Source organism: Stenella coeruleoalba (assembly GCF_951394435.1).
Source record: "Stenella coeruleoalba genome assembly, chromosome: X".
Classification (NCBI taxonomy): Eukaryota; Metazoa; Chordata; class Mammalia; order Artiodactyla; family Delphinidae; genus Stenella; species Stenella coeruleoalba.
The window spans coordinates 43,962,594-43,976,323 of NC_137152.1; the positions used below are offsets into that span (position 1 = coordinate 43,962,594).

General features: G+C 38.1%; 1 protein-coding gene across 1 annotated transcript in view; it reads left to right on the plus strand.

Annotated features, from left to right (window-relative positions):
* The window catches only part of KLF8 (KLF transcription factor 8), a gene marked incomplete at its 3' end in the record, with an annotated part of 326,081 nt that overhangs the window by 293,545 nt on the left and 18,806 nt on the right, over positions 1-13,730 (plus strand). Inside the window, exons 3-5 of the mRNA XM_079910703.1 lie at positions 2,797-3,361; positions 6,222-6,327; positions 6,950-7,089. Coding sequence (XP_079766829.1) covers positions 2,797-3,361; positions 6,222-6,327; positions 6,950-7,089 — 811 coding nt within the window. The remainder of the gene's footprint in view (positions 1-2,796; positions 3,362-6,221; positions 6,328-6,949; positions 7,090-13,730) is intronic.

Below are 13,730 nucleotides of genomic sequence, written 5' to 3' on the forward strand. Positions count from 1 at the left end.
GCATTTAATCCATTCACGTTTAAGGTAATTATTGATATGTATGTTCCTATTACCATTTTCTTAATTGTTTTGGGTTTGTTTTTATAGATCCTTTTCTTCTCTTGTCTTTCCCACTTAGAGAAGTTCCTTTAACATTTGCTGTAGAGATAGTTTGGTGGTGCTGAATTCTCTTAGTTTTTGCTTGTCTGTAAAGCTTTTGATTTCTCCATCAAATCTGAATGAGGTCCTTGCCAGGTAGAGTAATCTTGGTTGTACTTTCTTCCCTTTCATCACTTTAAATATGTCATGCCATTCCCTCTGGCTTGGAGAGTTTCCTCTGAGAAATCAGCTGCTAACCTTATGGGAATTCCCTTGTATGTTAACCTTATGGGAGTTCCCTTGTATGTTATTTGTCATTTTTCCCTTTCTGCTTTCAATAATTTTTCTTTGTCTTTAATTTTTGCCAATTTGATTACTATGTGTCTCAGCTTGTTTCTCCTTGGGTTTATCCTGTATGGGACTCTGTGCACTTCCTGGACTTGTGTGCCTATTTCCTTCCCACATTAGGGAACTTTTCGACTATAATCTCTTCAAATATTTTCTCAGTTCCTTCTCTGTCTCTTCTCCTTCTGGGATCCTTATAATGCAAATGTTGTTGCATTTTATATTGTCCCAGAGGTCTCTTAGGCTGTCTTCATTTATTTTCATTCTTTTTTCTTTATTCTGTTCCTCAGCAGTGAATTCTACCATTCTCTCTTCCACATCAATTATCCGTTCTTCTGCCTCAGTTATCCTGCTATTGATTCCTTCTAGTGTATTTTTCATTTCAGTTATTGCATTTTTCATCTCTGTTTGTTCTTTAATTCTTCTAGTTCTTTGTTAAACATTTCTTGCATCTTGTCTATCTTTGCCTCCATTCTTTTTCCACAGTCCTGGATCATCTTCTCTATCATTATTCTGAATTCTTTTTCTGGAAGGTTGCCTATCTTTACTTCATTGAGTTGTTTTTCTGGGGTTTTATATTGTTTCTTCATCTGGTACATAGTCCTCTGCCTTTTCATTTTGTCTATCTTTCTGTGAATGTGGGTTTTGTTCCACGGGCTGTAGGACTGTAGTTCTTTTTGCTTCCACTGTCTGCTCTCTGGTGGGTGAGGCTGTCTAAGAGGCTTGTGCAAATTTCCTGATGGAAGGGACTGGTGGTGGGTAGAGCTGGCTGTTGCTCTGGTAGGCAGAGCTCAGTAAAACGTTATTGTACTTGTCTGATGATGGGTGGGGCTAGATTCCCTCCCTGTTGGTTGTTTGGCCTGAGGCAACCAAACACTGGAGCCTACCCGGACTCTTTGTTGGGGCTAATGGCAGACCCTGTGAGGGCTCACACCAAGGAGTATTTCCCAGAACTTCTGCTGCCAGTGTCCTTGTCCTCACGGTGAGACACAGCCACCCCCTGCCTCTAGCACTAGCAGGCAGGTTTGGTTCTCTCTCCCATGGCATCACTGCTCCCTTTTTTGGGTCACAATGCACACACCACCCTGTGTGTGCCCTCCAAGAGTGGAGTCTCTCTTTCCCCCAGTCCTGTCAAAGTTCTGCAATCAAATCCCACTAGCCTTCAAAGTCTGATTCTCTAGGAAGTCCTCCTCCTCTTGCCAGACCCCCAGGTTGGGAAGCCTGACATGGGCTCAGAACCTCCATTCCAGTGGGTGGATTTCTGTGGTATAAATGTTCTCTGGTTTGTTAGTCACCCATCAAGCAACTATTGGATTTGATTTTATTGTGATTGTGCCCCTCCTACTGTCTCACTGGGACTTCTCCTTTGTCTTTGGATGTGGGATATCTTTTTTGGTGAGTTCCAATGTCTTCCTGTTGGTGATTGTTCCCGTCTACCCATTTTTTATTTGGGGATATCCTTGATCTTTGAATTCATTCAACTCAGAAAAATTGTTATTAGGTTGAGGTTTTATGTTATTTTATATATTACCTATAAAGTGATCATTTAATTAGTATTTATTTTTTGGCCACGCTGCATGTGGGATCTTAGTTCCCCGACCAGGAATCAAACCTGTGCCCCCTGCATTGGAAGCACAGAGTCTTAACCACTGGACCACCAGGGAAATCCCTTAATTGGTATTTTTAAATTTAAAAGTTGCACAGATATATTTTGCATTTAATAAAACTGACTGTACTGCATCATTACTACCTAAGCATATTGTCTATTGGTATGTCTCTGTAGATGGAAATTTTTTTTTACTCTTTCTCTTCTTACAGAACTTCTATTAATTCTCTAAGACTCATCTGAAATATCACTTCCTCCTTGAAACCTTCCCTGATCTTCTAGACAGAATGAATCATTCCTTTTTCTTTTTCTAAAATACCTTGCTTGCATATCTACTGCATCACTTATTATGGTATGACTTATAAGCTACTCATATTATTCTATCATTGTAGTTGGTATGTTAGTATGTACTTCGTGGCTATACCTTATTCATTTGTGCCCTCACTGGGCTTGACACAGTACTAATAGTGGATACTCAGGTGTGTTGATTCTAATTAATCTTGCAGAATTATTGTAAAGTTTAAATGAAATAATTTGTATTAATTGCCTTATACAGTGCCTGATGCTGGTACTCAATAAAGTTTCCCTCTTTTTTCCTCTTTACTCTTGTTTTACTTTTTCCTCTTGCCTAATTTTTCTCAACTCCCTGTATATTCTGTCCATGACAACAGAATAGAGATTTCTTTCTTTCATTGCTCACATCTCTCTTCTTCAGGGTACTAACACTCACTGTTTGCACCTCTCATTTGTTTATGTATTTATTTTAGGTCACTGGCCCTGTTAAAATTAGAGATTCCCTTAAGGCAGCAGACAGAGGTAATATGACATCTCCACCACTCCTGGATGCCAACCCCATGGAGAACCCAGCACTGTTAAATGACATCAAGATTGAGCCCCCAGAAGAACTTCTGGCTAATGATTTCAACCTGCCCCAGGTGGAACCAGTTGACCTCTCCTTTCACAAGCCAAAGTCTCCTCTTCAGCCTGCCAGTATGCTGCAAGCTCCAATACGTCCTCCCAAGCCACAGTCTGCTTCCCAGACACTTGTAGTATCCACTTCAACATCAGACACAGGCACTTCAGCAAACATCCCTACTGTTCTGACCCCAGGCTCTATCCTGGCCTCCTCTCAGGGCACTGGTGGTCAGCAGATCTTACATGTGATTCACAGCATCCCCTCAGTCAATCTGCCAAATAAGATGGGTAGCCTGAAGGCCATCCCAGTGATGGTGCAGTCACTGCCCATGGTGTATACTACTTTGCCTGCAGATGGGAGCCCTGCAGCCATTACAGTCCCACTCATTGGAGGAGATGGCAAAAATGCTGGATCAGGTGAGCATCAATCTGCCCCTTTGCTAGACTTTACCTTCCTTCATCTATTCCCTTTTTGAATATTGTATCTCCTATTTCTTTTCCAATTATTCTTGCATACAGCTTTAAGAGCAATTTTTCATAAATACTGTTTTTATCATGTCTCTTCAGCGCTTACAAATGTACAAAGAATATTTTTCATTTAGCCCATGTTTCTCAAACTGGGGTATACATATCTTTGAGTGAAATACTATGTATCTTTCTGGAACCTCTATATTATTTGACAGTAAGTAATTTAAAACATTTTATATTTTTAAAATATGATTTTATTAAAGAGAAAATATAATATTTGAATAATATTTTAAAACATGACCTTCAAAAATAGTTTTAAGCTACTAAAGCAACTACACTGGGACTTTCCAGGAGGATGTGTTTAGTCTTCTATGCCATTAAGAATGCTTTGTAGAAAAGTTGAGAATGTTTCTAGCCCTACATACATAGCCAGCCTTACCTCCCAGCCTCTCCCAGCACTGAACCTTTTCTCTTCCCTACAGGTAAAATAGTCTTCTTTGAAATTTTGCCATCTTTCCTGTGTTCCACCTCATTTAGCATCTATCACCTTCCACGTTATTTTTTACATGCTTGTATCACAAGTGTATGGGCATTCTTCCCAATTGAATTGTAAATTTCTCGAGGACAAGACTCCATCTTATTTTTCTTTGTACATCTCCAGAGAGGACAGTGGTAGATAATAGTTGTCTTGTAAAAAATGATGTGATGAACAAACTTGAAACTTTTTCCAGGAGAGAGTTCATATGCTGTAATCTTACCTTTTATTTATTTTTAAAATAAGTTCAGAATTCAGAAAGGTATGTTTATCTCCCTTTCACCACTATCCCCCAGCCACCCAGTTCCCCTCCTAGAGACATATCTAGTTTGTAATGGAGAATGATGGAAGAAAATTATATGGCTTCTTGAAGTGGTTCAAGATATTTACCTTCACCACATCTGTAGAATTACAAGCAGTTTTGGATGTTCAGCTTTAGGAAGGATGTTGGGAAATTAGAGTATAATCAGAGGAGAAAGATTAAGATGGTGAGAGGACTAAAACCCATGTCAGAAAGGAGATGATAAATGTTTAGCATGAATTAAAAAGACCAAAGGGCAGATATGCGGGTGGAAATGACTAGGAACCAGATTTCAGCTCAGTGTAAAAAAAAAACTTTCTAAGAGTTTTCTACCTTTGAAATTCAATGCCTTGTGATCTTTCCATCACTAAATGTAGGAGAATGACATACTAAGCATCAAGTTGCTGAGACTCCGCTGTGTTCTTTTGAATAAAAATGCCGTTATCGATTAGTGGTTAGTTGTGGTAATGATAAGTATTCATAACAATCTTGCTTTTGAGATCCCCTGAGGGGTTTATTTAAAATACAATTATAAATTTTCATATAAGGAGAGAGCCAAACAAAACAGGAGATGGGAAAATAAAATTCTTTGTGTGAGAATTTACTGATATCAAGGCAGTGGTAACACCAAGGGATGGTTTGATGGGCTTTGAATTCCCCCCCATCATAATATCCATCAGTCCATCAGAACCATTTTATTTTTTTTTTGTTTTTTGTTTTTTTTGCGGTATGCGGGCCTCACTGTTGTGGCCTCTCCCGTTGCAGAACACAGACTCTGGACGCGCAGGCTCAGTGGCCATGGCTCACGGGCCCAGCCGCTCTGCGGCATGTGGGATCTTCCCAGACCATGGCATGAACCCGCGTCCCCTGCATCAGCAGGCGGACTCTCAACCACTGCGCCACCAGGGAAGCCAAATCAGAACCATTTTAAATAAATGGAATAAATTGTAAAGTGTTCAACGTAGTTTCAAGCTAAGACCATTAGCACAGTGGTCTCCAAATGGTATGCTTACACCTTGGTGGGGGGCAAAGGGGGTATTGCACAAAGTATTTGGAGCACAAAAAGAAAGCATCAAAACTTCTATTTGTATTGTCTCACCCTTTACATGATATTTTGTTTATTTTTCATAATGTACACAAAATTTTAGGATGCTAGTACATTTATATCATAAACACACACATACGCATGCAGAGACACAGACACAGATATATGCTTAAAACGTTTTAGTGAATGATACACAATGTATGGAGGTGACTGCTCTAGCCAAATACTCCCCGTCCCCAACTTTATTGCCACGCTTAAGTTTCTTCTATATAGAAATTTTGAAGCTTTCACTAGATCTAGATGTCTGACCATGTAACTGAGTTTTGTTAGGCGTCAGAAACACCATTGGTTGTCAATAAAGATTTAAGGGCTTCTGCCAACATAGGTGGAAGGGAAGGACATTAACATGTATCAAGCACCTGCTAGACATGCATTATGTGTCTCATCTCAATGACTCGTTTCCATTAAGGAACACAAAAGCCAAAGGGGATGTTCTCACCTCTAGCATGAGCCTAGGCATTGATCTGAGGACAGCCAGGGAACTATTTAGAGTTTGATTCAACAAATACAAATTGAACCTGACTTTTCAACAGACACTGTCTTGGGTCCTCGAGATAGGGAGTTGAATCGTACCCAGACCTTATCCTAGGGAAACCCACTATCTTATCTTGCTCACTATCCTAGAGAAGCTCATTCTAGTGACAATGCTCCACACTACCCTTCCCTCAAAGAAATTTCTTTATCCCGCTCTGCTAAAATTTTAAATGCTCTTCTTTTCCTTCCATACAAATATACTTCTTCCATCTTTGCTTTTTCTTTATTTCTCTATCTTGCTGCTACTTTTCATTGTGGGCCAAACTGGGAATCCTGAAAATGATTAGAGGTTCATATATTTGTAGCCCACACTGCTCCTTTTCTTTGCTTTTAGTTAAAGTTGACCCCACCTCCATGTCTCCATTGGAGATCCCAAGTGACAGTGAGGAGAGTGCAATTGAGAGTGGATCCTCAGCCTTACAGGGTATTCAGGTACAAGAGTAAGTACTTTTATCTTTACTTCAGGTCTGTCTCTGTGTATATATGTGTGTGTCTGTGGTAAAAGTGGAACAAATTCTCAGACACAATAGTAAGAATTCGAGGACAACAAAATATAAGTAAACTGCCTTTTCAGCGAAGGTATGAGCTTGTATGCACACATGTGCATGGACATGGATGTTATGACACAGTAATGTTTTAATTGTAGATCATCAATTTTTACCCTTGGAAAATATACAAATTTCCTATAAAGTACAGTTGCATTCTGTTTGTCTCTGTAAGTTTAAAGCAACCTTATCATTGGCTTGTCTTTTAGCAACCATGTTGGATGAAAAATACATTTCTTTAAACCTAAGAATGAAGCTTATTAAAGTGAAATGCTCATATTGCTTGGGAACAGAAACCACCCAAAGAAACATTACCACCTTCTGGGACCTGCATTTACTGAGCAGAATGGCTTAGTTGAGGGAATTGCTTGAGCTATTTCAATTATTGGGGGGGGGGCTGGTATTAAATTTGCATAAATTAAATGCATGTATGAGGTGATCCCATTATATGTAAGTCCATTTATTTAGCCTCCACTTTAAAATCACTATTTGGCCTTATCTCTCTTTCTTTGCTCAGGCCAGCAGCAATGAGCCAAATGCAGGGAGAAGAGTCCCTTGACTTGAAGAGAAGACGGATTCACCAGTGTGACTTTGCGGGATGCAGCAAAGTGTACACAAAAAGCTCTCACCTGAAAGCCCACCGAAGAATCCATACAGGTCTGCCCACCTCCACTCTACCCCCAACACACACACACACACACACACACACACACACACACACACACACACAGTCTCTGAGAGACAGGAAGAGAAGAAAGTCTTGAAACAAAGGTTGATCTAATTATACTCATGGGCACAGGTTCCATTCATGGCTTTTACCCCTATGTCTTGTTTCTACTCTACGGTAGCTTTCATGAAACCAGCCTAAGAAAACACTAAACCTGGTGTCTTCTGAATAGTTATCATTCCCATTGAGTACCTGTAGGTCTTTCTAATTGGGAAGTCATAACATTTATAAGAAGATTAAGGCAGATAAGACTCCCTCCCTTGCTACCAGAGCCCTACAAGTTTTATTGAGTATTGAAAAGTACAGTGAAATTAAAGCAGGCTTTTGGAGCTCAGCATCATTTACCAACCTATAACATATCTTTGTTCTCATTAGAAATGAAAGGTGGACATTAGAAAGAATAAGTAAAGCAGACCTGGGGGCTGAGGGGGGTGCTGAGGGAGTGAGCAAATTGCCCCATCTGAAGGAGAACTATCACTCAACTCCAAATAAGTATTACCAAATCTCCCAAATTAAAACGAGTCATGATTGATTTTTTTTTTTTTTGTGGTACATGGGCCTCTCAATGTTGTGGTCTCTCCCATTGTGGAGCACAGGCTCCGGACGCGCAGGGTCAGCGGCCATGGCTCATGGGCCCAGCCAGTCCGTGACATGTGGGATCTTCCCGGACCGGGGCACGAACCCGCATCCCCTGCATCGGCAGGCGGACTCTCAACCACTGTGCCACCGGGGAAACCCAAGAATCATGATTTTTATGTGAAACATCCTAGATTTTGAATGTTGTCATGTAATTAAACAAATTTTATAACACCATAGATTCAAAGAAACCTGCCTATGGGCCAGAAATAGCTTTTTAGTCATCAGTTTGGACCCTCTCCTTGAAGACTTCTCACCCCCAATCATCTCCAGCTCAGAAGTGAGATTTGGACACCCTGGACTAGGAAGGGGACCTCTTTTCTTGTAAACATATACTGTATTAGAGTTTGTATAGAACCCAACCTTGGTATGCAACCTGGGTATACTTTTTTTCTATTACTGGTATCCCACAGGTTCTTTGGAACTGAGACAGCTGAAGAAATGCCTGCTTTATTGCACTCTAAAGATTGGGGTTCATTGCGAGGGGTTCCAGAGAGTGATATCCTTGTCTCTGGTAGATATTCTCAGCAGAGAGCCATGAGGCTCTAGCTTATCTGGATACCACCTCTAGTATGCAATGCAGCCCTTCATCTCCTTTGAGCATACAATCATGCAAAGCAGAAAGTACAGATACAACAATTTCCATTTAACATACAGTTAAGCCCCAGTTTTTAATAACAGCATCACCCATTCACTCAGGCTCAAAATTAATGATTGATTCTTAACATTCTCTGTGCCCCCAGTTATGTGTTTCTAAACTTCTATTATTTCTTTCTTCAAATAGCTCATTTATTGAGGATGTAAACATAATAGCCAAGAGCATACACTGTGAAACTACACTGCCTGAATTTGACATCCCAGTCTATCACTCATTAGCTGAAAGTTACTTCACCTTTCTTTGCCTCAGTTTCCTTATCTGGGAATATTAATAGTTTAAACACTTAGAATACTGTCTGACATATAGTAAACTCTCAATATATGTGAGCTATTATTTGTATCCTTTCAATTCCAGTCTCACTTCCACACAGTTAGGCTTTTTGTCTTAATTTATTCTTTTTCTCCTCCAACTTTATAGTTGAAAATTAAAATTGTTCATATTCAATATGTAAAAATGTGTGATTTGATATGTATACATTCTGAAATATTCACCACAAACAAACTGATTAACCCGTCCATCACCTCACAAAGTTACCTTGTGTGTGTGTGTGTGTGTGTGTGTCTCATGAGAACACCTAAGATACACCCTCTTAGCAAATTTCAAGTATACAATATTGTTAACTACAGTCACATTGTTGTACATTAGACTTCTAGGACTTATTTATCTTGCAGAACTGAAATTTGTACCCACCATTCCTCTTCCCGTTGGTAACCACTAGTTTATTCTCTATATCTGTGATTCTCTTTCTGTTTTGTTATATTTATTCATTTGTTTTCTTCTTTTAGATTCTACATGTAAGTGAAAACTTATACTTGTCTTTGTCTGACTTATTTCACTAAGCATAATACTGTCCAGGTCCATCCACTTTGTTTCAAATGGCAAGATTTTATTTTTTTATGGCTGAGTAATATTCCAGTGTGTGTGTGTGTGTGTGTGTGTGTGTGTGTGTGTGTGTGTGTGTGTGGTGTGTGTGTGTGTGTGTGTGTGTACCACATCTTTTTTTATTGACGTATAGTTGATTTACAATATTATATCATTCTCAGGTATAAAGCATAGTGATTTAGTATTTTTGCAGATTATACTCCATTATAAATTATTACAAGATAATGGCTATAATTTCCTGTGTTATATAATATATCCTTGTTGCTTATCTATTTTATAATAGTAGTTTATATCTCTTCATCTCATTCTCCTAATTTACCCCTTCCCCGCTTCCCTTTCTGCTTTGGTAACCACAAGTTTGTGTTCTACATGTGTGAGTCTGTTTCTATTTTGCATATACATTCATTTATATTATTTTTTAGATTCCACATGTAAGTGATATCATAAAATATGTCTTTCTCTGTTTGACTTATTTCACTAAACATAATACTCTTTAGGGTCGTCCAAGCTGCTGCAAATGGCAGAATTTCATTCTTTTTTATGCCTAGTAATATTTCATTGAGTATATATATATATACTTCTCTATCCATTCTTCTGTTGATGGACACTTAGGTTGCTTCCATATTTTGGTTATTGTAAATAATGCTGCTATGAACGTTGGGGTGCTATTCCAATGTTGAAAATACTAGTCTTTTCAAACTAGCATTTTCATTTTCTTCAGATATATACCCAGAAGTGGAATTGCTTGGATCATATGGTAGTTCTATTTATGTTTTTTGAGAAACCTCCATATTGTTTTCCATAATGGTTACACCAATTTACATTCCCACCAAAAGTGTACTAGGGTTTCTTTTTCTCCACATTTTATCCAACATTTGTTATTTGTAGACATTTTGATATTAGCCATTCTGAAGGGTGTGAGGTGATACCTCTTTGTGGTTTTGATTTGCATTTCCCTGATGTTTAGTGATGTTGAGCATTTTTTTCATGTGCCTGTTGGCCATGTATATGTCTTTAGAAAAATGTGTCTGCAGGTCTTCTACCCATTTTTTCATTAGGTTCTTCTTTTTTTATATGAAGTTTTCATGATATATATATATATATATATATATGATTTTACACCTTATTGGACATACTGTTTGAAGATATTTTCTCCCATTCAGTAGGTTGCCTTTTCATTTTGTAGATGGTTTCCTTGGCTGTGCAAAAGCTGTTAAGTTTAATTAGGTCCCATCTATTTATTTTTGTTTTGTTTCCTTTGCCTGGGGAGACAGATCCAAAAAAAATATTGCTACAAATTATGTCAAAGAGTGTCCCCCATATGCTTTCTTCTAGACATTTTATGGTTTATGATATTAAATTTAGGTCTTTAATATATTTTGATTTTATTTTTATATGGTGTTAGAAAATGCTTTATTTCATTCTTTTATATGTAGCTGTCCAGTTTTCCCAGCACCACTTACTGAAGAGACTGTCTTTTCCTCATTGTACATTTTTGTGCCCTTTGTCATGGATTAATTGGCTATATGTATATGGGTTAATTTCTGGGCTCTCTGTTCTGTTCCACTGATATATGTGTCTGTTTTTGTGCCAGTACCAATCTGTTTGGATTACTGTAGCTTTGTAGTATAGTCTAAAGTCAGGGAGCATGACACTTTCAGTTTCGTTCTTTTTTTCTGATGATTGCTTTTGCTATTCAGGGTCTTTTGTGGTTCCATATAAATTTTAGGATTACTAGTTCTAGATCAGTGAAAAATGTCATGGGTATTTGGATAGGGATTACATTAAATCTGTAGATTGCTTTGGGTGGTATGGATATTTTAACAATATTAATTCTTCAAATCCAAGAACATGGAATATATTTCCATTTTTTGTATTATTTTCAAATTTCTTTATCAATGTTTTATAGTTTTAGAGTATAGGTCTTTCATCTCCTTGGTTAAGTTTATTCCTAGGTATTTTATTCTTTTTGATGTGATTGTAAATGGGATGGTTTCCTTAATTTACATTTCTTCTAGTTCATTATTAGTGTATAGAAAATCTACAGATTTCTGTATATTAATCTTGTATCCTGTAACTTTACTGAAATCATTTATCAGTTCTAATAGCTTTTTGTTATAAACCTCAGGTTTTCTATGTCATCTGCAAATAGTGACAGTTTTACTTCCTCCCTTCCAATTTGGATGCCTTTTACTTCTTTTTCTTGTTTAACTTCTCTAACATGAATTTCCAATACTATGTTGAGCAAAAGTGGCAATAATGGGCATCCTAGTCTTGTTCTTTGTATTAGAGCAGGGGTCCCCACCCCCGGGCCAATGACTGGTACTGGTCTGTGGCCTGTTAGGAACCAAACTGCACAGCAGGAGGCGAGCAGTGGGCAAGCGAGTGAAACTTCATCTGTATTTACAGCTGCTCCCCATCACTTGCATTACTGCCTGAGCTCCTTCTCCTGTCATATCAGTGGTGGCCTTAGAGTCTCATAGGAGCACAAACCCTACTGTGAACTGTGCATACAAGGGATCTAGGTTGCACACTCCTTATGAGAATCTAATGCCTGATGATCTGAGGTAGAGCTGAGGAAATGATGCTAGTGCTGGGGAGTGGCTGCAAATACAGATTATCATTAGCAGAATGGTTTGACTGCACAGAGACCATAATAAATCAATTGCTTGCAGACTCATATCAAAACCCTATCAATGAGTGGCAAGTGAAAACAAGCTCAGGGCTCCTACTGATTCTGCATTATGGTGAGTTGTATAATTATTTCATTATATATTACAATGTTATAATAATAGAAATAAAGTGCACAATAAATGTAATGCACTTGAATCATCCCGAAACCATCTCCACCACCCCAGTCCATGGAAAAGTTGTCTTCCATGAAACTGGTCCCTGGTGCCAAAAAGGTTGGGGACCACTGTATTAGAGAAAAAACTTTCATCTTTTCATCATTGAGTATGATGTTAACTGTAGGCTTGCCTTTATTATGGTGAGGTATATTCCCTCTATGCTCACTTTTTGAGAGTTTTTATTATAAACATGCTGAATTTTGTCAAGTGCTTCTTCAGTGCTTATTGAGATTATCTCATGATTTTTATTCTTCTTTTTGTTAATCTGTTTTGATTGATTTGCAAATATTGAACCATTCTTGCAACCCTGGAATAAGTCCCACTTAACCATAGATCCTTTTTATGTACTGTTGGTTCCTTTTGCTAATATTTTGTTCAGGATTTTTACATATATATTCATCAGAGATATTGGTGCATAATTTTGATTTTATAGTTTCTTTTTCTGGTTTTGGTATCAGGGTAATGGTGGCCTCGTATAATGAATTTGAGAATACTCCATCCTCTATAATTTCTTTGTATGGTTTGAGAAGAATAGGTATTAACTCTTCTTTATTTTTTAAAAATTTATTTTACTTATTTTATTGTTGGCTGCATTGGGTCTTCATTGATTGCGTGAGGGCTTTCTCTAATTGCAGCGAGCAGGAGCTACTCTTCATTGTGGTGCACGGGCTTCTCATTGCAGTGGCTTCTCTTGTTGCAGAGCATGGGCTGTAGGCACATGGGCTTCAGTAGTTGCAGCACATGGGCTTAGGAGTTGTGGCTCACGGGCTCTAGAGTGCAGGCTGAGTAGTTGTGATGCATGGGCTTAGTTGCTCTGTGGCATGTGGGATCTTCCCGGACCAGGGTTCAAACCTATGCCCCCTATGTTGGCAGGCAGATTCTTAACCACTGCACCACCAGGGTAACTCTAACTCTTCTTTAAATGTTTGGTAGAATTTCCCTTTGAATTCAACAGACCTTGAAATTTTGTTTGCTGGGAATTTTTTTTTGTTTTTTTGGTAACAAATTTAATTTCACTACTAGTGATCATTCTGACTAGGTTGTCTATTGCTTTCTAGTTCAGTTTTGGAAGGTTGTATGTTTCTAGAAATTTGTCCATTTCTTCTAGGTTTTCCATTTTGTTGACATATAACTATTGATAGTTTTCTCTTTTAATTTTTTTATCTCTGTGTAATTCATTGTTATTTCCTCCTCTTTCATTTGTTTTGTTTATTTGTATCCTCTCTCTTTTCTTTTTGATGAGGCTACATAAAGATTGATCAATTTTGTTTATCTTCTCAAAAAAACTAGGTCTTAGTTTCATTGACCATTTCTATTGTTTTGTTTTTGTTTGATCTCCATGTTATTTATTTCCTTGCTGATCTTTATGATTTCCTTTCTTCTGCTGACTTTGGGCTTTCTTTGTTCATCTTTTTCTAATTCTTTTAGATGGAAGTTTAGATTGTTTTTTTGAGATTTTTCTTGTTTCTTCTGGTAGGCCTGTATTGACAAAACTTCCCTCTTAGAACTGCTTTTGCTGCATCCCATAGATTTTGGAAACTTGTGT